Here is a 23,690-nt window from a genome sequence, read left to right on the forward strand (position 1 = left end):
GAACCCTGTTTAGATGATTATGCCGTTATGTGTTTGTCTTGTCCTTTAAAATCTTATGTGTATTCTTCATTGCAATTAGGAGCTAAATTTGAAGAAATGGAAGTTGTACATAATAGCTAGAATCTTCTAGTACAGTACCCTTTAAATCCCTGTTTTTTAAAAATAAAATCTCTAGATTGAGCACAACTTTTTGAACACAATTTTAAGTGCACAGTAGAGAGAGAGAGAGAGAGAGCTCAAGCAAACATTGAGTTGCATAGATAAAAAGGATTGTATTCCTCATAGCAATTTCACTGCGTTTCTGAAAAATTGAGTTTTAAACAGTTTTTGGTACTGCCACCCTGATTCAAAGCTTTCAATTGAATAATTGTGTTAGCATAAAAATAAACCAGATTGTTCTTAAAAGTGCAGCTCTTATTGCAAAATAAAGCATTCCAATGGCAAAATATAATTAAACATTTATTAAAAACGTTCTCAAACCTAAAAACACAAGTTGAAAGTTTAAAGGTGAATCTTGTAAAAAATCTAAAACATAAGTTCTTGGCCAGTACAGAGCCCTTGATAACGATTATATACTTATCTGGAAAAAAAACACATTATGCAGGGTGGCGACAGATCAGGGAGATCAGGGAAAAGTCAGGGAACTTTATCACTCAGGGAAATATCAGGGAATTTTGAAAAAATAACAAAAATTCAGGGAAAATTGATCAAATGAAGAAAAAAAATTTTTTTTCCTTGCAAAATGAAGTATTTTGATTCCTTACGAATTTTCCACCAATTATTTGTTTTAAAAAAGTAAAATTAATGAGATGTGATTATACAGTGTCTGCAGATACTGCCGTTTTCCTGCACATGGCAGTACTATTTACGTAAGTAAAACTACATTACTTCTATACTTTAACTATCACTTGTCATTCTTGCAGCAACAATTATACTGCTTAAAAATTCAGTTCAAGGTTATTTCCATTGAAATTTTTTAGTTTTATCATGATTAGATATGTCTTCAAGAGTGGTTTTAATAATTTCATAGAATTCTTATGTTAACTGGTTCCTGGAAGTAAAGTATTTGTTTTAGATTTCTTGCAATATTTCTCTGCCGATAATTTTCAATACACTATTTTTACCAAAAAAAAAAAATCATCTTTTCAAAATATATTTTTAATTAATAGCTTAAACCGTTCTAAACACTGCATTTTATTTAATATGCAATCCTTTTCAGGTAGGGCAAAGAAAGGAAACCATTATCATTGATAACGTAAATCAGGGAAATTTGATGAACTTAATCAGGGAAAAGTCAGGGAACTTTTTTTTCCAGTTCCTGTCGCCACCCTGTTATGTGAATCTTTTTCTCCCTGCTTTCTAACTTGGGGTTGCCCGTTTTTTTGTTCTTGCCAACTGGCAGTAGAAGTTTGCTGGAATTGGCTCCTCGCAGCGTCCAGCGCAGTGGTTCACTAAAACCAGCCCAAGTGCAGGATAATGCACATATGATTATGAATGCACAAATTTTTGAATAATTTGAGCTTTAACACTCATTATAGTGAAAACTTATTCTGGTGTGCTCATATATTGTTATATTCTGAATATATTTTCATAAATTTGTGAAATGAAGCTTATAAAGCAAAGGTGTGCATTGTAATGATCTACTGCTGTAGTCATATATTAAAAACAAAGTTTTACTTTGTTTTGTTAACTAATATCTCTGAAGAGCAAGTTATTTGGAAGATTATTTTACAGGTGTGTTTTCTCCTCTCTTTAGGAATGAGAAGAAAATCCAAGCTCTAACCCGGTTAATATGTCTAGCAAAGGAACAGTCATCAATAATTTCTAATGATGATTTTCGTCTCATTCTTCGTGAAGTTATTCAGACTGTGGAAGATACCTCTGTGAGTTAGCTTTCATATTCCAAGATAACAACATAAATTTGAAATTATTTTCTGTTACCACCGTGTAAAATGAATTATTGAATGTGTTAGTTTTTTCAAGAAAGTGCCTTTTTCTCTAATTAAATATTTGAATGAAATATAATAATCAGCCTGTCAAGAAGTTTTTCATGTTAGTAGGTAGTGTGTAGTGTGCTTCAGTAATGTTATTTATGAAGGCAATAAAAATTAGTACTTCCTGTGTTTTTTATGAAGAAAGTAAAACATTGAGCTGATATCCACGGAACAGTTCATTATTTTATAATTATAATGCATTAAAAACATAATCTGGTAAATTCAGTAAATTACCGCCCAATAGCCAGGGCTAAAGCAGAAATACATGAAATGCTGCGGTGTATTTCATGTATTTCTGCTTTAGCCCTGACTATTGGGCGGTAATTTACTGAAAATACCATGCCTTGCCTTCAATCCTCGAGTTGAACCGAACCATTGCTTCGGTCACTCGTCTGGTCTGCGCTAATTCTATTTTAGCTACCAGTTTGTTTGGCACTCTTGGCTTCCTTAAGAGGTTTTCCATCTTCATCTCAGTCACTTTCCTATGCCGGCCGGGCTGATGAGTGCTAAGGAACACGAAACTGCAGTCCTCGGCTGGAAATGACTGAGCTGGCGGTGTATTTCATGTATAATCTGGTAAGTTCAGAAAACATCAAATTTTTTTATGCAGTTAAGGTGAGTTTATTTAAAGATGTTAGTTTAATAACCCTTTAAAAAAGGCATTTTAATGTTCTTTTACCAGAATAAAAGCAACTTTTGCCAAAACTTGTTATTTCAGAAATGAATCCTTTCTGAGATTGCTGTCTCATCAACAGCCCATCTTCATATAAATGTATCAAAGTAATACCTTTCAATTTAAAATTTGTTTAATGCAAAGGGTTCCTGTTGTTGTTGTTACTTATGCCACTCGGGAACCCGAGCCCGAGTAGCAATGCTACCGATTTGAAGGCAGAGAGGTTACGGTTTCCGTTTTAATCAAGAGCCTATTTCTAGGTGGAACACACAATAGATGGCAGCCCCATCTACAGACAGTTCGATAATTTAGAACCGGACCAGAGGCCGAATAACTTTCTGGTCTAGCACCCTCAGAGGTATCGTTTCACTTGGAGGACTTAGTGACCGCGAGCAGGGGCGGCATTTCAACATTTCATTTGGGGGGTCGAGTTTTTTAAACATGAATTTTCTCAATATGGAATAATATACGAGTACATTTTTTTCAGTAAGGTCATTCAAGAAATTCAAATTTTAATTTCCACACTTTTAATTTATTTTATAGCAAACTGTAACAGAAAAGATCTTGATACTACCGTTTCTAAAGTAAATTTTTAATGTACGATTTTTGGAATCCAGAAGAAAAGGAAATCTTGGTACTATATTCCGTCAATATCCAGTGGCATGCTCTTGGCAGTATAGCTGAAGATGAAAGTTTTGCTTGTCCCATCATGTACCAATAAAAAAAACTATAATCTTCTGAGACACGAAAATGATCTTTCACAGTTATCTGAGTTGATTGGAATCAGTGAAAAATAATTGAAGCTACAAAGTTATGTTAAAAAATGCATCTTAATTTTTCTCTTTAAAAAAAACCCACGCAAGTTTAAAATTTGTGCTCTAGTCTTAATTTTTCATCATTGAAGTACACTGGCTCTTCACAAAACAATTCTTTTTGCTTCTTTCAACAACTTTTACGTGTAACTGAAATATTTTATTTATCTTGTTCGATAACCTGCACATATAATATTGAACTTAGATTTATCACTAAATCTTGTGTTAATTTCATAAGAAACTGAATGAATCTATTATTTGATACAAAATATTGAGCCAATCATATGACTTTGCATCATCATGTGGATTTTTGTCACTTTTTTAAATATTTTTTTTTAATGCGTCCAATAATTCCAAATTAACAAGCTCTTAATAGGAGCTCAATCAAGAGTTCCAGCTTTAACTTTTGAAGACCATTTTGTACCTCTCAGTTAAAGAGCATCCTGCAAAAGTATTTGTTGATACAAGATTTTTCTTTTCAAAAATAGCGTGTCTTTTGTAAGAAGTTTCTATGAAAGTATACAATGTATTGAACTGCTCAAATATGCCTCTTAACCGAAGGAATCAATGTTCACTCAGTAATTGAACATACATTTAAAATATAAGCGCAACAATGAACTCAAAATACCAAGGAACTTCTCGTAAAAATCGGGCCAGTCACACCTCTGCATTGTCCTTTCACATTAGAAGCAGAAGCATCATCTTAACACTAGGCTTACAAGTATGAGGCGTTTAACCCATATGAGGAAATTTCTTCTGTAGTTGAAACAACCTTATTCTCCATCTGTTTTTTATTCTGGAAGTTCTGAAAATGATTCATGAGTTTCTAAGTTATTATCCAAATAGCGAAAAACAGTTGCTCGTGTCTGGACAGGTCTCATATTTCATCAACTTTTACTAAAGATCATCTGCAGATTCTTTTTTTTTTAAAATTTCCTATTGCATATGATGATCACTGATTCGCGCAATATGTAAATTGAATTTCCTGACTTCTTAATATTCTGTGCAAAATATTTGGGGGTACAACCGCCCCCTCTTGCTCCCCCTATTTGCCGCCCCTGACCACGAGCATATTTAACGTCACCCAGTCACCATTAATGACGACGGTGAATCTTTGACCTTCAAGGATCGAACCCAAGACCTTCCGGTCACAAGTCCGATGCCTTACTGATCAGGCCACCAAGGCCCGTTAAAGGGTTCGTAATAGCGCCATGCTAAATAACTTAAATTTTCGCAGGTTAAATGAAAATTACTGTCAAAACTGAAATTAACAGTACCATAAAATGTTTGCCATGCATTTTAAGTGCTAAATTAAAAATATTAGCACAAAGTAGTAGTCAGCAGTGTATTCAGGGTTGATTGTGTTCCGGTATTTTACCAAATTTCCGGTATTTTCGGACATATTTCTGGTATTTTTATGTCCGAAAATACCAGAATTATGTTTTTTTTTTGTTATGCTTTTATCTCCCTACCTCCACAATTTTTTTAATTACATAATACTCATCAAATATACCTGCAAAAGCCTTAAGATGGACAAATGTCAAGATAATTTGTATAACACCAGCTCAAAAATAACTTTGTAACCCATTAAAAATTTAATCAAATTTACACACACTATTTTGACTCAGAACTATTCAATACTATGGCAAAGGTGCGCTTAAGTAATAGGGGCCAAAGATTCCCCCCCCCCCCCCCTGTTCTCACTTTGAAACTTTCAGGTATTTTTTGATGAACTCACAATCACCCCTGAGTGTATTATTAGAGGGAATAAAGTGACGCTTTTATGAGTGAAAAATGCCTGTGCACTAACTAAAAATCAAAACCTATACTATTTATGAAAGATTAATGTGTTCATTTTTGCTTGTTAGAAAGCAAAATTAGATTATTATGTGTTTAATGCTTATTTATTGAATTTAATTTCTTAAAAATTGGTATATTTTATTAATTTCTTTTTTCAGAATACTGTCAAAACTCAGGCATTGAAAGCTCTATGTGAGTTGATAAGAGCAAAAGCTGATTATTTCCAAGATTACATAGAGCTCACTTTGCTTAGGATTTTAGAAGCACATAAAGACATGAATCATGAGGTGACTTGACGTTTTTTATCTATCAGTTTAATGCACCATGTTCTGAGCCTCTTTTTCAAAAAGGGAATTTGTTGCTACCCAAAAGCATGTGTCTGCAGTTTCCTGTAATTTTTACATATTAATGTTGTACAGTGAAACTTCTTTCCCGAGTAGCATCAACTCAGCGGCCGTTTATCGAAATCCGATCAAACTTTGATCGGCCGATGATCGGATTCCGATGAGTTTTCATCGGAAATTGCTCCAATATGTCTCATCGGCAATAGTAGAATCCGATGAATTTTGCTCCCTATACCAAAGAGATTTGGAGCAATATACGAGCAGTGCTGTTCCGAGGCGATGAATTTTGGATGAAAATACGATGAGAAGTAGTAACAACTGCGATATAGGGATAAGCAGGAGGAAAAAAAATTAACAGTGTGAAGGGGGGTCCGCCATCTTGGATGATCACGTGACCCTTCCGCCATCTTGAAAACTTTCAGGAGGAGTATTTTTGGATGACGTCATTTGGGACAATTATTTAATATATTTTAATTTTTTTAATAACTTGTTTATTTAATTTCTAATTTAACAACTTTTGATGAACGTGATTCATGAGTTCAATCTTAGTCGCTCTAGCAGGGAATCGAACCCTAGACCTCTGGAATACGAGATTCATATGCCAACCACTAGACAAGTTATGCTCTTTCCAAGGAGGAAAATAATGTATTAAATGGAAAATCATTTGTGGCGCCATCTATCGGGTGGCAAGGCCATGACAGATTTCTGAACGGAAAGTGAGAATTTTATTCAGTGAATATACTTGTGGCGCCAGCTAGTAAAGAGTCAGAGTCGATCATTTTGCCCGCAAACCGAGTCGGAGTTGGTAATTTTGGGAGTCAAATTGAACGGAGTGGAATTGTTTTGGAGATAGAGAGAAATCATTCAAGAGCCGGAGTCTCATTTTGTTCGCAATTCCAGTGAGGTAATCGGCATTGGAATCGTGGAGTTAAAGTTGAATTGATTTTGCAGCAAATCGGAGTAAACCCTTCCAAAATCCAGGAGTTGGATTCGGAGTCAGTCTCAGTCATTTTTCCTCCGATTCTCAACCCTGAATGTTGATCCGTATAGCCTTACGTTTGATCAATAGTCGAATATTCGAATAATAAAACTTATCGTATTTGAATAGTTGGGAGATTTCCAAAAAATTTAGATTGGGAAAATTTTTATCGGAAAATTTAAACGACCTACTTTTTTTAAGATGAAATGTGACTCGGCAAATTTTCATCGGCAAATTTGATCGTTACGATCTCTTTTTCGGATGAAATGTAGCTCGGCAAATTTTCATCAGAAAATTTGATCGTTAAGATCTCTTTTTCCGATGAAATGTAGCTCAGCAAATTTTCATCGGAAAATTTGATCGTTACGATTTTGTTTTTCGATGAAATTTCGCTTGGAAAATTTGATCGTTACGATCTCTTTTTCCGATGAAATCCAGCTCGGCAAATTTTCATTGGAAAATTTGATCGTAACGATATAGTTTTCCCATAAAAAACAGCTCATCAAAAACCGTTCTCGGATTCTGATCACAACGATATCAGCGTGCATTACGCGATGAGTTTAGGAGGAGTCGATGATCGGCCAAGCAAAATCCGATGAGTTGATGCTACCTGGGATGAGCGACCAGCTCTCTTTAGCGACCACCTCCATTAACGACCACTTTTCTGAGGCACCGAGTTTCCCTCGTATATGACAAATGTTAAAATACCTCTGGGAAAGACCATTGAAACCTCTCACAACGACTGGCAAATCGTAAACCTCAGTGTTTAAAAATATTGGAATTTTTGTTAGAGAAAACTCAAAAAGAGAGAGACAACAGAAGAAAAGCAATAGAAAATAAAGTTCATATGGACACAGAACAGTTTTCTCATATTAACAAAGGTGGAAAGAAACCAGAATAAGGGATTAAAATCTATTCTCCAGTGGGTCCAAACGTGTTCCTTTCTTACTCTCTCTGCCTGGAACCTCGTTAAAGTCACCAAAAGGAGGGCGTTGTTTTTCGGACCCTAGGCAAGCTAAGGTGGCACATGGAAATTTCAAGGCAAGTCAAGTGTGCACCTTTCATTGAGGGAGGTTGATAAGAATAGAACTTTGTTAACCTGTTCGCACCCAGCGTCACGCGGACGCTACGCAACAATTCCTCTCTTATCGGCCCAGCGGCACGTATCCGCTATGCGCTCTGATCGACGCTGACGTCCCAGCGTCACATATACAGTGGCTCCCAAAAGTGTTCGTACACCTTGAAATTTTGTAGTAAAACCAAAATAACGCAAAACTGAATTTGAATATGAAGTCCAATTTTTTTTCACACCATTCTTATGCCATTCTGAATAAAACTCAGTAGTTTTTTTCAAAATATTGCCAGATTTTATTTTTGAAATTTGTCAAAAAATGATGAGACGGAGAAATAATACGCCACAAAAGTCGTCGTACACTCAAATTTTTTCGAATAAATTCATGATTAAAACTATCATATGTCATTTTTTTTATTATTTTTGCATTGTGTTGACCCTTAAAAGTCATTTGGCTTTAATTTTTTGTTTATTTATTCCTTAATATTGTGCTTATTACTTTAAAATGACTGGTATTTGAGAAACACCACAAACACCATTCGAAATTTGAATTGTTTACTCACAGTAGCGGTAAATTGGTTTTAAATGTCTCTAAATTAGGTAATTTATACCATTCTATAGTGAAGTGTTTGATAAAATGCTTTAAAGTCAAGAATAGGATCGAAAACACGGTAAGAAAAGGTCAACTGGCAAAGTTAACAATGCGTGACCGGAGGTTTACAGTTAAAAAAAATTATGAAAAATACACATTTGAGTGCTGAAAAAATTTCTGCAGAATTGAATGAAACATTTTACGTTTAATTTTCACCTAAAATTGTTCGCCAAGTTCTCTGATTAACTGGATTAAATGAGACCTTTTCCTGCAGAAATTTTCTTGTTAGTGCGAATAACAGTAAGCTTACGCTTTCCGTCGCAAAATCAATGATAAATAAGCTCAAAACGTTTTGGAACAACGTCTTACTTATAGATGAAAATAAATTTAACATTTTGGGTTAAATTGTTGTATAATTGTAAATAAAAGAAAAAATGAGGAATTTAATCTGAAGAACTTAGTTGGATCAGTTAATCAGTACGGTGAAAGTGTTTTAGTGTGAGGGTGCATTACAGCATCAGGACTTGGAAATTTGGAATTTTTTGATTAAATCATGAATCATGCTGTTCATTTAAATATTTTAAAAAGCAATTTTAAACTATTAGCCCAAAATTTGGTAATCGGAAACAACTTTGTTTTTTATCGAGATAACGATAAGAAGCACACGTTTGCGTTTGGTGCCTTAAAAATTGTCCTTAAGCTTAGAAATACCCCCTCAATCTCCAGATTTGAACTTAATGTAATATATTTAGAGATAACTGGGGGCTAGATTACGAAAATACAGCTTTGAAACGAAAATAGAGCTAGAAACAGTAAGACTCAAACTGGGGTTGAACACTTACTCAGAAATTACGCAAAAAAAGAAAGAAAAAACAATGAAATCTATTCCCAGACGTTTAAAAGCTCTTGTTGATACTGCATGATGTTCTACTAAATAATAACTTTGTAAAAAGTTAGATTATTTACTAATTTTTTGACATTTTTTCAAAGTGTACGAAGACTTTTGTGAGATAAAATTTCCGGCAATTTTTGGTTTTTGATTTTTTAAAAATTATGCTTTAATGTTTTATTAAAAATTTTCATGTAGTTTTGTTAAATATAGGTCATAGATCTTATAATAAAATACCTATTCCGAAATATTAATTCTAACCAATGGATAATGGCCTATTTCATTGAAAATCGTAGGTGTACGAACACTTTTGGGAGCCACTGTACGCTTTTTCGTAATGGAACGATTGAATTGAATATTTAAACGATAATAGATGGCGCTAAATGGCTATAACTTTGATCATATTCGAGTCACATGGTATTTGACCTTCATGTACACGCTTTAGTTTCTTATTTGGACCTCTCAATGGGATAGATTTTTTTTAATGTAAACAACAGTGAATCACTGCTCTGCGCATACGATTTATGAGGTCTCAATTGCTCTTGTTTATATCTTTGCTTCTCTTTTTTTGTTGCGAGTAATTGAAAGAGATATACATCTAGCTGCATAAATTATGGGGGAGGGGAGGATGGTTAAAATATTTTTGCGTATGTGTTCCAGACTTTTGGGATTCCCCGTTCGATGAGAGTACAGGAAGGATTTCAAGCGGCACTGAAGTTTATGATTATTTTTGAATCCTTTCTGATATTGTTCTTCTTTATTTATTCTTTTTCATTTGGAGACTGGAACATTGCAATAAAAATGGTTAGCGAAGTGAGTGAAAGGGAATGTTTTCGAGAGAATTATGAAGCAATTTTGAGACTTGTTGCGTGGGAATTTAACTAGTTTAAATTCGTTGACCTAAGTTGTTTTAATTAAATTTACATATTTTTTTGCTACATTTCTTTTTCTTTGATTGCACACTCAAGATGTCTAACTCTAACTTTGCTTTTGTGCACATATTATTTAACTTTGTGCACATAGTTCAAGTTTTAGTATTCTACTTATTTCACTCCCTTCTAATAATGTAATAGTCTTTATATTAATAATTAGTAATCAGTAGTACATTGTTTAAGCAAATTTAAAATTTCAAGCCATTATTTTGAGATGCTGATTTTATATGGATATTTTTGTTCAGTTAGGCTTAACTGCTGTAAATGCTCGGGCCGATGGCGGCGTTCCATTTCGGAACGTTCGGTCCCGTAGCTGCGCATCGTTTTCCGAGCGCTGGTCCTCAAGGGGTTAAAAGGTTGTTTCTTGGAATTTCATGGTTGCTTACAGGAGAGGAGGGTTAGAAGGGAGCATTCCTACTTCATCAGAGTGGACAAAATCTATTTTCAGTGCCTTTGAAAGCTCAAGAGTTGGTTTCAGTGAATTTGCATTCTGCTTTTCATCACCACACCATACATCGCAGTCAGAATTTCGAAAAACTGAGCAATCTCACGCTCGAGAAACGTGCAGAAGTCTTCAACTTACACAAGAAAAGAAAATCAGAAAGGAAATTAGCAGTAAAAAAAGCTGTCAGCACAACAAACTCGAACAAAAATAGATAATCTTATCCTGCTTTAATAATAAGGACACATTATTAATTTATTTTTGCAACTGAAAACTAAACTAGAAACTAAAGTTGTTTTAGGGAAAACAAAAAATCTGAAGCAGGCGAATTTTAAAGCTATTAGTTTTTAAATAGAAAAATCATGTTAAAAGTATGTTTTACATTTAAAATTAAAAAAAAAAAGTTTCTTTATTTAAATACATTCTTATGATAATGTTCTTGGTTAATACACTGCAGGAAGAAGGTAAATAACCAGTTGCTATATTTGCATGTTCAAAAATGACCCCCAAGAGCGACCAACCTCCATTAACGACCACTTTATTCAGGAAGGCAAAGTTGTCGCTCCAGAGAAGTTTCACTGTAGTATTACCTTTTATTTGATCTTTTAAAAATGTATTGTACTTGAAACTTCAAAGGAAAAATAATAATTTTTTTTAGGTTCTTAAGATGGCTGAAATGTGTTCTGCTGTTGCTGCTGTTAATTTGCCACCGGATCAATGTGTGCGAACTTTGAAAGCTCTCATTCTTACCAGTCAGATGCCTACAAATCAGGCAGCAATAAAAATGCTCGGAAAGGTAATGGAAATCAACGAGGGAATCCAAAGCCTTGTTTCATTTTAAAATACTTTTTGTTTAACATTGGACATTTTTAATGAAACTTTTTTGTCAGATGTGTTTGAGGTTGATGTGATTGCTTCTTGAGATATCTTTGCTGTTTTAATCTATATCTCACGCAGTGGCCAGGATGTCCTATGGGTCAGGGTGTTGGGGAAATTGACTCAAAAGTTAAGCGCAATTAAAAACATTTTAGTTTAAAAGACAAGAAAAAATTTTATTGGCTTCCTACCTGGCCAGATTTACCTATAAGCTAAACAAGTTATAGCGTTGGGCCCCCCAAGTTCTGGAAAAATGCACGATTCATACTCTTTTAAAGAAAAGTACTTGAAAAAATGTAGTCTCAATAACCTTTTATAAGGTCTCAAAATGAAGAGTTTTACGTTAATTTTCAAATTTTTTCCCAGGGGAGAACTCTTTGGCCCCCCTGAAATCAGAGACATTCTACACCAGTCATAGGCAACCCATCGATCGCGATCGACCGGTCGATCTCGAGCCCGTTTTCAATTGATCCTTACAACATTCAGGAACTTTTATTTTTTTCAAAGTTCCATAAAAACATTATTTTTTGCAAAAGAGTTTGACTGAACTTCTGAAAGAAACATTATTTAAAACATTTCCAGAACTTTTTTTTTTCACTGGAAGCCATTTTCCAATATTTAAGAGAAATATTTATTTCTTACTTTTGCTATTGAAAAACGTCCACAAAAGAAAAAACGAATTTACAGATCTAACTCTTGTTTCGAATGTTGAACAAATTTTTAAGTTAGAAAACTGTTTCGAACAACATTTTACCAATGCCACAGAGATGGTAGATTCCCCCCCCCCCCCCCCCCCAAATCGATCTTGGCACTCGCCAAACTTGGAAAGTAGATCGGTACAGAATTTAGGTTGCCGATCGCTGTTCTATACCATACTCAAAGGGGGGCACTGCATCAGTCTTCTAATATTTATTCCTCTTTGTGGTCTATTTAAAAAAATAAAAAAAAGAAGAGGAAAAAAAGGACAGTTGTGCAAAACAAAAGAGAACATAGATTTATTTTTCCTAGATATAAGTAAAAAGTAACATCTTCATAGTCAGTTAAAGCTATGGGAAACTACAAACAAATACCAAAGAACTTTTTACAGCATCTGGTGACTGTAGTTAGCCGAGGATCTGGCTCTCAGGCAGTAATGTTTTTGTTATTGCCTGCCTAACTTTTACCTTTACTTTATGAGGCGCTTCCACATCATGTCTGTAAATCTTTCATTGATGTGCCAAATTAAAAAATGTCTGCCATCTCGGCGTCTATGAACGGTTTACTACCACCAACTCTGTTATCAGAGCCTGATTTTCACACAGATGGACAGATGGCTTTTTAACTCCAATTTCATGTATCTACGATGCATGAAGGCCCATGATGTAAAATCAAGTGCTTTTGCAATAAAAAAACTAGTATGTTGTAGCCATCACGAAACTTTCTTCTATATTTTTCTTTTTTTTCTGATCCTTCCCCATGCTTGACGAGGAAGCAATATTCCCAACAAAAACGAAATTACACATGCAAAAACTCAAAGTTATTTTAAAAGCCTTGCTTGAATTAATTACAAATATTTTATTTGTTAACAAACATAAGATGGCAACAGTTAAAAATTTTAAATCATTGAGATAATATTACCGATCATTTCCGTACAATTAAAATCACGAGAAATACGCAGAATACAATCTATTACGATTTATCTTTCTTATTGTTGCATTAATAAAGCTATTTTTATTCGCAAAAAAAAAATCAACACCTCTTGGAGCGATTGGCGTCAAAATTGAACCAAAGCCTGTTTACATATGGATTCACATATATTCCAATTTTCAACCAAAACGTAGCATTACTTCTTGAGATAGGGCACTCACAATGGAAAAAAAGAACGGGCGATTGCGCTACCCCCTTTTTAGCTATTGACACCAAAATAAAATCAGCTTTTATACCCTTTAAGGGCTACTTGCCGATAAATTTTTCTTTCATTCCGTTCATTTTTTCTTGAGATACAGCAGTCACAATTGACGACAAAAAACGTTCTATAGCTCAACCCCCGTTTGAGTTATTGACACCAAAATTGAATCAGCGCCTGTTCCTGTTACTGGCAACATATGGACCAAATTTTGTCTGATTCTGCCAGTTACTTCCTGAGGAATAGCAAGCACGCATAACTCAAAAAACGTCCCATTGCTCCACCCCCCTTGGAGGAATTCGCGCCAAAAACCAATGGGCACAAGTTCACATAGGGGCACATATGTGTACCAAATTTCGTTCGATTTCATGCGGTAGTTTTTGCTGTAGAGCGGCCACAAAAAACTGGTCACACACAGACGTGACACACATACACACACACAGACAGACAGACATTTTCCAAAAATAGTCGAAATGGACTCAGCACACCTAAAAACGTTCAAATCCTTCGAAATTCGAAAATTTGCACGAATCCAATACTTTCTTCTATATATTAGATATAGAAGAAAGTAAAAAACTATCACGCAGGCACTAGGCCCCATCATTCTAAGAAGCCCCATATTTTTCCAAAAAATATGCATGGCTTTAAAGAATTATGGATTTTTAAAAAATATTTTAAAATTAATGAGTTCAATCTGTTAGGTATTTGCTGGGATAGTTACAGTTTTAGGAATTCTTTATATTAATAGTATTACATGCTTGTTTTACATTTCAATCCGCATTTTATTTATTCCAACAATATTAGTGACAATAGCAATAATGATCCACATAGTTTTAGGATGAATTGGGTTGTTTCCCATCAAAAAAAAAAATCTGATAGAGCATGGTCGAAAACATGGGGTAAGTTACTTTTTTTCTTCATTTTGAATCATTTTCTCTCTTAAAAAAATAATCTCAAATGGCATTCAGCCCTTGTTTTCATTTTTGCTGCTGACTAGGGTTACCAGAATAAAGTTTCAGGACACTGCCAATCTTGTTCTGCTATTAAATTGCTGGCGGTGAAAAAATTATTACAAGGCAATACCTTGCGAGAAAAGGCAACCACGCGCTCTGATTCGAGATGGTTTTCATCACTTGTGATGTCCCTTTTTTTTTTGCTTATTCTGCCAATTTTAGAAACCAAAAGTAGTACTTTTGACTGAAGGAGACAACCCCATTGTTTAATGAAAACTATAGAACAACAACAATAATAATAATTAATGATAATGATTGTAAGTTCTGAAATGATATCTGAGTTAAAATTTACACTTGTCTCTTCTAGTTGGTGGAACATCACACTCAGCAAATAGTTTTAAATCTTCTGCCAGAAGTCATGCCTGCACTCATCAAAGTAAGTTTTCAATGAAAAATTTTATTCGCAGAAAAACTTACAGCAAGCATCCAAATACTCATGCTACCTTACGATAAATGTTTAAACTGGGGTGGTATCTATGTTGAAAATAATTGGCCCATTGTAGTTGATTAGCTACCTAATAGAAATTAGTCCTGAACGTTTGTTTCCTCTTTTGTGTTGCTTAGCCCGACTTACTTTCTGGAATAAGAGGTCTGGTGAAATTAAAATTATTAAAATCGACTGAGTGCCTTGTGGAATTTGTAAAGAACAATTGAGCTTTTTTTTTCTTCTATGAATGTCCCCCAATGACTCTACTATCGACTACTTACAGTCAAGCCTGCTTATTAGAATATAGGTTAAAAGAATATCCCACTTAATGTAATACATTTTCCAAGCATCAAATCATTGCAATTTATAATCATATTACGGAATGGGCTGATAAATGGGGTATGGCTGTTAATCTTGGGAAATGTCAAGTGCTACATTTAGGGCATGGAAATAAGTGTACAAGTTATTATTTGCAAGGTTCAGTCATTAGTCAGGCAGACAAAGTTACTCATCTGGGGGTCTTAATAAGTCAGGATTTAAAAGTTTTGCCAACAGTGCAGCATTGCTAGTAACAAGACCAATAAGATGCTTGGGTTCATCAATAGATCTGTTTCAAACAAATCTAAAGAAGTTCTTCTGCTCTTATATAGAAGTTTGGTAAGACCTCATTTGGAGTATGCTGTTCAGTTTTGGTCTCCTTATCTTAAGAAAGACATTAATGTATTGAAAAAGGGTTCAAAGGCGAGCTACAAGGCTAATAAATGGACTTTCTCACTTAGACTATGATTCAGGCTTAGAAGGCTAAAAATGTACAGTCTTGAGCGAAGAAGAGACCGAGGGGACATGATTCAGTTGTTTAAATTTATTAAAATGAAAGATTTTACGGGGCTGAAGTTTAACACTGAAAACAGGACAAGGGGTCCTTTTAAGCTATTTAAATCTCAGGCTAACATGGATGTTAGGAAAAATTACTATTTTAGCAGGGTAGTGGAACCTTGGAACAGCTTACCGGAAGAGGTGGTAATGAGCAAGGGAGTAGACAGTTTTAAGAGGGCCATTGATCTTCACTGGGGATTGTAAATTGACTAGGACCAGTCTAGCTGGACCCAGAGCCTGTTGCTGGTCGTCACTTTTGTATTTGTATTTATTATTTTGATCCAGGATAATGGAATATCCCGCTTATTAAAAATTTTTTGCGGCGAATTTTCTATTTCATTAGGGGGTTCGATAGTAATTGGCCCAAAACATGTAAAAAAAAATAATAATGTTGATACACTGATGATGGAAGTGTTCAGCCAATTAAGGATTTAACATATATTTAAAAAAAAAACAATGAGGATGATATGCAGTTTCTTCTACAAGTTGCAGAAAAAAATCGAAAAACCATCCCTACTGAGGCAGCAAAACAATCTATTGCTGTCTCTCAAACAGAAAGATATGAAGGAGCGGCAACTGCAAAATCACTTATAAAATGTTCTAAGTTTAAATTACATGAAATTAGTTTAAATAGTTTGGCTTTAATTAAAACTTCTAGCAAATTCCAGTTCAATTAAATTAAGTTGGATTACCTCTGGTGAAAGTCTCAAGCAGCAAGAGTATTGTGCTTTAATGCACCAAGATTCAAAAATGGAGAAATTTTCTAAAACTGAACAGAAAAAACGGCTAATTGTATGAAGCTCCGTAATTCCCCTTAAGTTGAAAGTTGTATATTCATGGATTTAGATATATTTTTCAAGGTTTGTACGGGTCATGGAAATCCTGGAAAGTCATGGGGAAAAAAATAAGCAAATTTCAGACCTGGTAAAGTCATGAAAATAATATTTTTATTAAAAGTCATGGAAATTTATTTAAAGTCATGGAAAATGTTTGGAACAATAAAAAAGTAACAATAACTAAAAGGGCAGTAGACATATTGAGTGACTTAGTAATATTTATGAGTGAGTGATTTATTGAGTGTTTTAGTATTTGCATGTAAATTGAACGATCTCAAAAACAAATCCAAGTTTTGGAATCCAAGTTCATCCGCTTCTGTAACAGCCGCTTGCCATTTTTTATAATTTTACTACTGGGGTATCACTAATTTTGAATTCAACATTATTTTTTGCACTTCTTATATTTTATAGTAGTGGACATGTACGTTCTCGCCCCCTCAAAAAGTGTAATTCAATTGCATCCGAGTTCGTTTCAACTACTTGTAAAACATTTATTGTTAAATTTATCAGAGTTTATCTCAATATGTTGAAGCCTTTAGAAAATGGAGACTTTAGTGAGGCACTAGAAATAGGGGAATTCTAAAACAGTTGGGCTCAACATACAGCTCGCAAAACTGATTCTTGTGGCCAGGTGAAATATCTGGTTTAGAAAAATGAATTTACTGAAAAACGAGGCTTTACTTTAATGAACGAATGTACGGTCAAGTTACATGGGTGATTAGAATGCACTATTGACACCAAAGGGCAATGTTTTTAAAGAAGTTAATTTATTATTGGAAACTTAAAAATGACTCATTCAACTTTTGCCCCATTCATTTCTTTTCTGCCCTATTTATTAAATATTTATTAGGCATTTAAACATTAGTGTATTGCATTCATTATATTTTCACTTAACTTGAATTGGTATGATAAAGACAAGTAAGAGTAATTTATTATTTTTGCAGTATGCACTGATATTTTTTCAGTCACAAGTAACTGCCCTCCAATGAGGTAGTGGCATTCGCGTAAAAGTTTTTGGAAAGCCCATTTCCGAAAATTGGCAATTTTGAAATTAAGTAGTTCTATTCTCTTCGTGTAACAAGGTCATGAAAACTTTTATGAAGTCATGAAAATATTTTGGAAAAGTCATGGAAATTTTTTATCTGAATTGAGTATAAACCCTGACTTTTGCAAAGAGCTGTTGTGCCAAACATGAGCATACAAAAATTAATTTTCCTAAAAAAAGTATCAGTTTGTGTTATCCAGGTTTTCAGGGTTTTCAAACTTCTTCCCTTCCTCGTAATGTCTCCATTTTTCTTCTTCCCATGCATCAAAAAGAAGGGAAATGAAAGATGCTTATGTTATTGCAATTCAATTTTGTTCATTTCTGTTTCTCCCTAAGGCATGTGATCACACGGAAAGTTCTGTGAGAAAAGCTGCTGTGTTCTGCATGGTGGCCATCCACATGAAAGTTGGAGAAGCCATGCAACCTCACATCGTAGACCTAAATAGCTGCAGAGTAAGTTGCTGTTCTTTAAATAAATGTTTACTTTTTCCAATATTTTACCAAATTGAACATTAGGGTGGTCCAAAATTTTGAAGGTGAAAATTTTTTGAGTCGTACCCTCCCATTTAGTTCCAATCATGGTTGCCACACTTCCGTCCAAGGGACGGAATTCCGTCGTTTCAAAAATTTCGGCCATCGGATTTTTTTCCCCATATTCAAGATGATTTTTATAGATGAAACAAATCTTTACTTTTGAATCTCTCACTCTCAAAAAAAGGTCTTATTCTTCTGAGGACAAAAAACTGGCCCATCTGCTAAAGTTAAAAAGATAAGCTGTTTTTTTTTCTCAAAAAATAATTAAATAAGTCACTCAATCTGTTGATTTCAACCATTCTTATCTTAATCTGGAAAATTTTATTAAAGTTTTTATCACAATGCATCTTATAGCCAAGAATCTCATGCCTGATTTTTTTTTAATTACTATTATTTTGTATGAAATATGAACTATTTATGTAACATGAATGATAAAATCTAAAGCTTTTTTTCTGCAGTAGTAAATAGTAAGTTTTTTTATTGTATTTTATTATTAAGTTTTTTTTTTTTTGCTTTTACCTCCTAAAAATCTTGGACAATGATATGTTATTTTTTTATTTAGGTTTTAATTTTTACTTAATCTTACAATTTGGTTTTACTATATAGTTACAGCATCAAGAATTAGCATTATTATATATGTCTAAAACATCAAACAAACTAAGCGCTAACATTTTGGTGTCGCGAAATGGAGCCACGCGCTTTTCAGTCCTGGCCAATTTTTAGAGTGGCACACATGGTTCCAACACATAAGAAAATAAGTGGGACAAAATTTTATGACATTTGAATGATATTTGGAGGTAGCTCAAAGCAGATGTTGTATCATTGCCAAGTATTGACAAAAGACCAAACTAATCCCAAATATGATTGCTGTCTCCATTAACAGAAATGAATTACATTGCAAAATTGCTATTTTATGTACACTGTTTCAACATTAGCCATAGAAAATATTTTGTAAATCTACAATTTTTTTTTTCTTTTTGCAAGATGTTGCAGTTTATGCAATTCTGTACAATTCTTTGTACATCGACAAAGTGTTATGCTCTGCCCGAAGAAGTATCAATACGAGCAAAAGTAAAAAACCCTGTTTTGCTGGGTCAAAACAAAAGAAATAATTAATTCTGGAAATGTAAACACCACATTATGTAATTGATTCTTAGTACCATTTTTAACTATTGCATATTCTCTTCTGTACCAAAAGTACTTCTCTGTAACAGCTTCTAGGCCTGCTGGGAGTTCATTGATAAGGATAATTGCATTACAAGACTCAATAATAGGAAAAGGTGGCTGATGTAAAGGACTGTAGAATACAATCTTTTAAAACATTGCTGCATGACTCCTACTCAAGAGAAGAGCATCGATAATTTCTTGAAATGATTTTTTTTTTAAATAGTTCAGCATAAAACCCCTTCTCCTAGAATCTGATTTATTGTACCATTACATCTGTATTGTATTGGAGCTATGCACCATACTCATTGAATGTTAAAAATCCTGTGCTGTTTTAAAATATTTAAATGTTTAACCAGTAGTTCACCATCACTTCAGTAGAAGATATTGGATTGCAAGAGATACGGTATACTTGCAGAAGGTGTTTGTTTAAAACATTGGATGGACAGCTTCTGTATTTCAGAATGCACTATGTAATGATTTCTATTTAATGAAATCAAAATTTTATTAATCTATATATATAAAAATGGAGTTTGGTAAATTTGTTCCCTAAGATCTCAGAAACTACCCGGCAGATTTGGCTGAAACTTTCACCGTTTGTTCAGTTTGGTACTGGGAAGGTTTATAGACCAGTTCGAAAAAAATCCAATTGATAGTTCCCTTTTTATTCCAATTTTAGTCCCAATTTTCGCATAAATGCCCCAATATGGGGGTGGAAAAAAACGTGCACATATTAACACTATATGTCCACCGAAAGCGCCAATTTTTCTGCCGAAGATAGCATCTGTTAGAAGTTTCTAAGTTGAATAAAAAACGAGTTATGAGCTTTTTTGTTCCCTATTCGAAGGCTTTCATCAACCCAAGTCATTATTTAGTGTGTCATCTCAACTCCCAAGAATTGTTGTATTGTTGAATATTTTTGTGTTTCGTCTTACTTTTTGAGGCTTTTCTCAAGTCAAATCTTAAAGTAACGTTTTCCCACAAGATTGGCTAAAAGTAAATGGATTTGGCTGATCATTTTACTTTTAAACGGAACTTATTCAATTAATGGTTTATTATTATTATTTATGCTGATTGGACACTTGCTCACTATATCCAACCAACCAGCAGAAATATCGCCAGAATTTTTTCAGAAAGATTTCAGTAGCTGATGCATTTGGCAGTTTTTTCCCACTGTCGCTGTTTTTGAGCCCAAAGACTACGTAATAATGTTTCTCAGCTTTCACCATATAAATAAAATATCGCCAAACAAAGATACTTAAAAAAAAAAAAAAAATACTGTGTAAAAATAATTCAACAACTTAATTAGGCAAATCCATAAACCGCGCAAAAACTTCCATTAATTTTTCTTTTTGCACGATTTCAGACAATCGCCAAATTTTACTAATTTTGGAAACATTTTGGATGAAACCATTTAGCGCCATTTTATTTTGACCAAAAGTATCTTAGCATCTGGCAACAATATTTCTATAATAAAAATTGGTAAGGAGGGGGAGTATTATCGAAAGTGTCCCAAAATGATTCTCGCAAATTTGGTAAGATTTTAAACCGCACCAAGTTCCCACAAAAATTGAAATTTCCCAAAATAACTAAAGTAAAGTGTAAGGGGAACACGGGCGGCTACATTTTTTAAAACAGTTCGTACATCAATAGCCATACAGAGAAGGTTTTAGATTTAAAAAAAAAAGTACTAACAGATAAATCTTTTTAAACATGTAAAGTTTAATTTCATATTTTGGAAATTCTTCAAATTTGTATATGCTTAAATGTCGTGCTTTCGTTTCTAATTGAATACTATTTTGTTCTTTATACTTATTGTTATTTCAGTTTAATGAGTAAGGAAGAAGCTCGATTTTTAATCACGTCAAAAAGGTTTGTTTTAAGTTCTTTCGCTTAAAACAGAAAACAAGAGCAAGTAACGATTGTCTCTCATAATTATTACTGACCCAGGCAACGCAGGGTATTTTTGCTAGTAAAATATAAAAATATTGATGAAGAAGTAAGTACAATTGCACAGCTTTCGACAATCAAATGACACAATTGAAGAAAAAACAGTTGGTAATGCTGTGCAAGAAGTGAACGAAAAAATCATGCTGCAAAGTACCTGAGATAATACCCAAAAATATTAAGTTTGAGGCCTTTCCTAACTACATGATCAGCTTCATTAACTGAAAACATGACTTTACCTGATATGTTTTATCATGCAAAACTTCGGATATGAAACAAATCTGCGAGTTTTGGGAGAATTATCACACAGCACTAAAATGTATTGAAGGAAGCCAGTAATAATCTTGCTGAAAGGTATTGATATTCTTTTAAAAGAGTTTAATGAAAAAATAATAACCAATGAAGATCAATTTAAATTATTGTTGCAGGTTGCCAAAAAACATTGCCCCGCTTATACCAATAGAAAAAAATAATTTGGTAGTTACTAGTGCAATCACATTGATAGTGATTTAAATATAATTGTTGCATTGCAATTTTCAACGTACAAAATGCGGAAGAACTAAGTGAAATAAATTGGTATTGCTTTCTCAGCCTTTTTCTTCCATTCTGCATTTATTGTGTAAAAACAATTTTCTTGAACTTTAAGGGTGTTGAGCTACCTCTAAAAGTTAAAATTATGAGTTCAAACTTCACAATAATTATTTTTTACATAAATGGAACCGGATAGGAGGGTAAGACCTGTAAAAATCAGATTTTTTTTTTTTTAATCCTGTTGTGTTTTGCTTACCTTATATTTCTCTAAAGCATGAATGTTTCTTTACACCTCTTTTTTTTTTTTCCTTGAATTTTTTTTTTTTTTTTTAATTTTTTTTTATAAGAGTCGCTGAAGTTTTCACATTTCTTTTGGTGTTCAACATGCCCTTCAGGATGCTCACCTTTTGTGTCCTGTAACTTGTTTGAAATCTGCAAAATGACTTGCTCAGTTGCAACATTAGTATTTCACTGGGGGGGGGGGGGGGGACACACACTACTACTGTTTGTAGAGACCGGTTGAAAATATGGGATTTTCCCAGGAAATACATGAGGTGTGGTTAGCTTATTGTTTTTTTGACCCTGGTGCAGAAAGGAAGATAGTTATAGGTTTGACATATGTATTTGTCTGTGGCATTGTAGCTCCTAAACTGGTGAGCTGATTTTAATAATTCCATTTTTGGTCAAAAGTTGTCTTGATCGATTGTGTTCTTAGTTCAGTCTCATCTTTGAAGGACTTTAATTACCTAAAATATTAATTTAAAACCCTAATTATTAATTAGTAAGTTATTATAAAAAAATTGCGAAAGTTTGCATCTTTCGCAATTTTTTTATAATAACTTACTCACACATTTAATATATTCATACCAATCAAAAGAACAAATTTTTCTGCATCTTATGGAATTTGTTTGAAACATCCAAGTATGTAGGACTGTAATTACAGTCAGACCTCGATATAAGATCACTTTTCTCAAGTCCCCGCTCACTGAATAGGAATTCTATGTTATATCTTATCGGATATGTGGTCAGGTCATAACATATTAATCGCTTATAAGGTCACTTCTGTCTGATTTCTTTAAATAACTTCCGTGCTTTATAGATTCACTTCCAAGAATTTTTCGCTTTATACGATCCTTAAAAAGTGAAAAGTCTTATTCCTATTAACGTAGCATGTAGTGCAGCAAATGCAGTAGAAAGTGAGAATTACTACAGTGAGGCTAAAATATGAAACAGTCGCGAGGGCACTCAGTGTGCACATATCGCACGTTTTTACCAGTCTTGAGAAGCTGAAAAAATTTTTCAGAAAACAATTAGAAACCATTGTACTTAAACTAAAGAAAAAACCTATCAGTCCTGTATTTATGATAATTTTTCGTTAAGTAAGTTGCACATCAGTTCTCGGCTTGAGCATATTTGTATGCAGCTTTACTCTAAATGAAAGTTCTGAAAAATTATTTCAAAATGTCTTATTGCTTCTAAAAGCTTTAATTGGTTCCAGTCTATTAAACTATTATAACCTAATTACTGATATTTTTGAATGTATTAAATTTTAAAAAGGATGAATGTATATACATGTTTATTTATCAATAAATATACATGGATCGGTTATAAGGTCATTTTCGTGAAGTCCCAAAGGGGGACCTTTCATCAAGGTCCGACTGTATATCCTTTTTCAGAATTTTTCAATGCAATTCAGGTGATTATGAGCTATTTCATTGCTGAGAGACAAGGAGAGAAAGCTCAATGATTTAAAATTTTCATCTGTTGTCATTTTCTATTTGTTAAAAAATCAAGTACTTGTAAATGCTTTTGGGTCATTTTCCCTAAACAGCGCAATTTGAACAGGGCAAGGAATGGCATTCACTGTGCCAGGGGACACTTAGAGGAAATAATGGGTTTTACTGACGATATTATAATTTATGTGGGAAAAGGAAACACTACTTTTATGAAATTGAAAAAGATCCAATGTCGTGGTGTCCAAAAAGTAGTTATTGTGGTTATTTGTTTCCTTTACATTTTACAGGGGA

At 33.7% G+C, this 23,690-nt stretch overlaps 1 protein-coding gene across 1 annotated transcript in view; it reads left to right on the forward strand.

The window, feature by feature from the left end:
• The window catches only part of LOC129217782 (CLIP-associating protein 1-like), an 86,044-nt gene that overhangs the window by 58,278 nt on the left and 4,076 nt on the right, over nt 1-23,690 (forward strand). The window contains exons 26-30 of the mRNA XM_054852125.1: nt 1,757-1,883; nt 5,438-5,566; nt 11,188-11,325; nt 14,611-14,679; nt 17,824-17,940. Of these exons, the coding sequence (XP_054708100.1) occupies nt 1,757-1,883; nt 5,438-5,566; nt 11,188-11,325; nt 14,611-14,679; nt 17,824-17,940 (580 nt within the window). The remainder of the gene's footprint in view (nt 1-1,756; nt 1,884-5,437; nt 5,567-11,187; nt 11,326-14,610; nt 14,680-17,823; nt 17,941-23,690) is intronic.

Source organism: Uloborus diversus, chromosome 2, assembly GCF_026930045.1.
Source record: "Uloborus diversus isolate 005 chromosome 2, Udiv.v.3.1, whole genome shotgun sequence".
NCBI lineage: Eukaryota > Metazoa > Arthropoda > Arachnida > Araneae > Uloboridae > Uloborus > Uloborus diversus.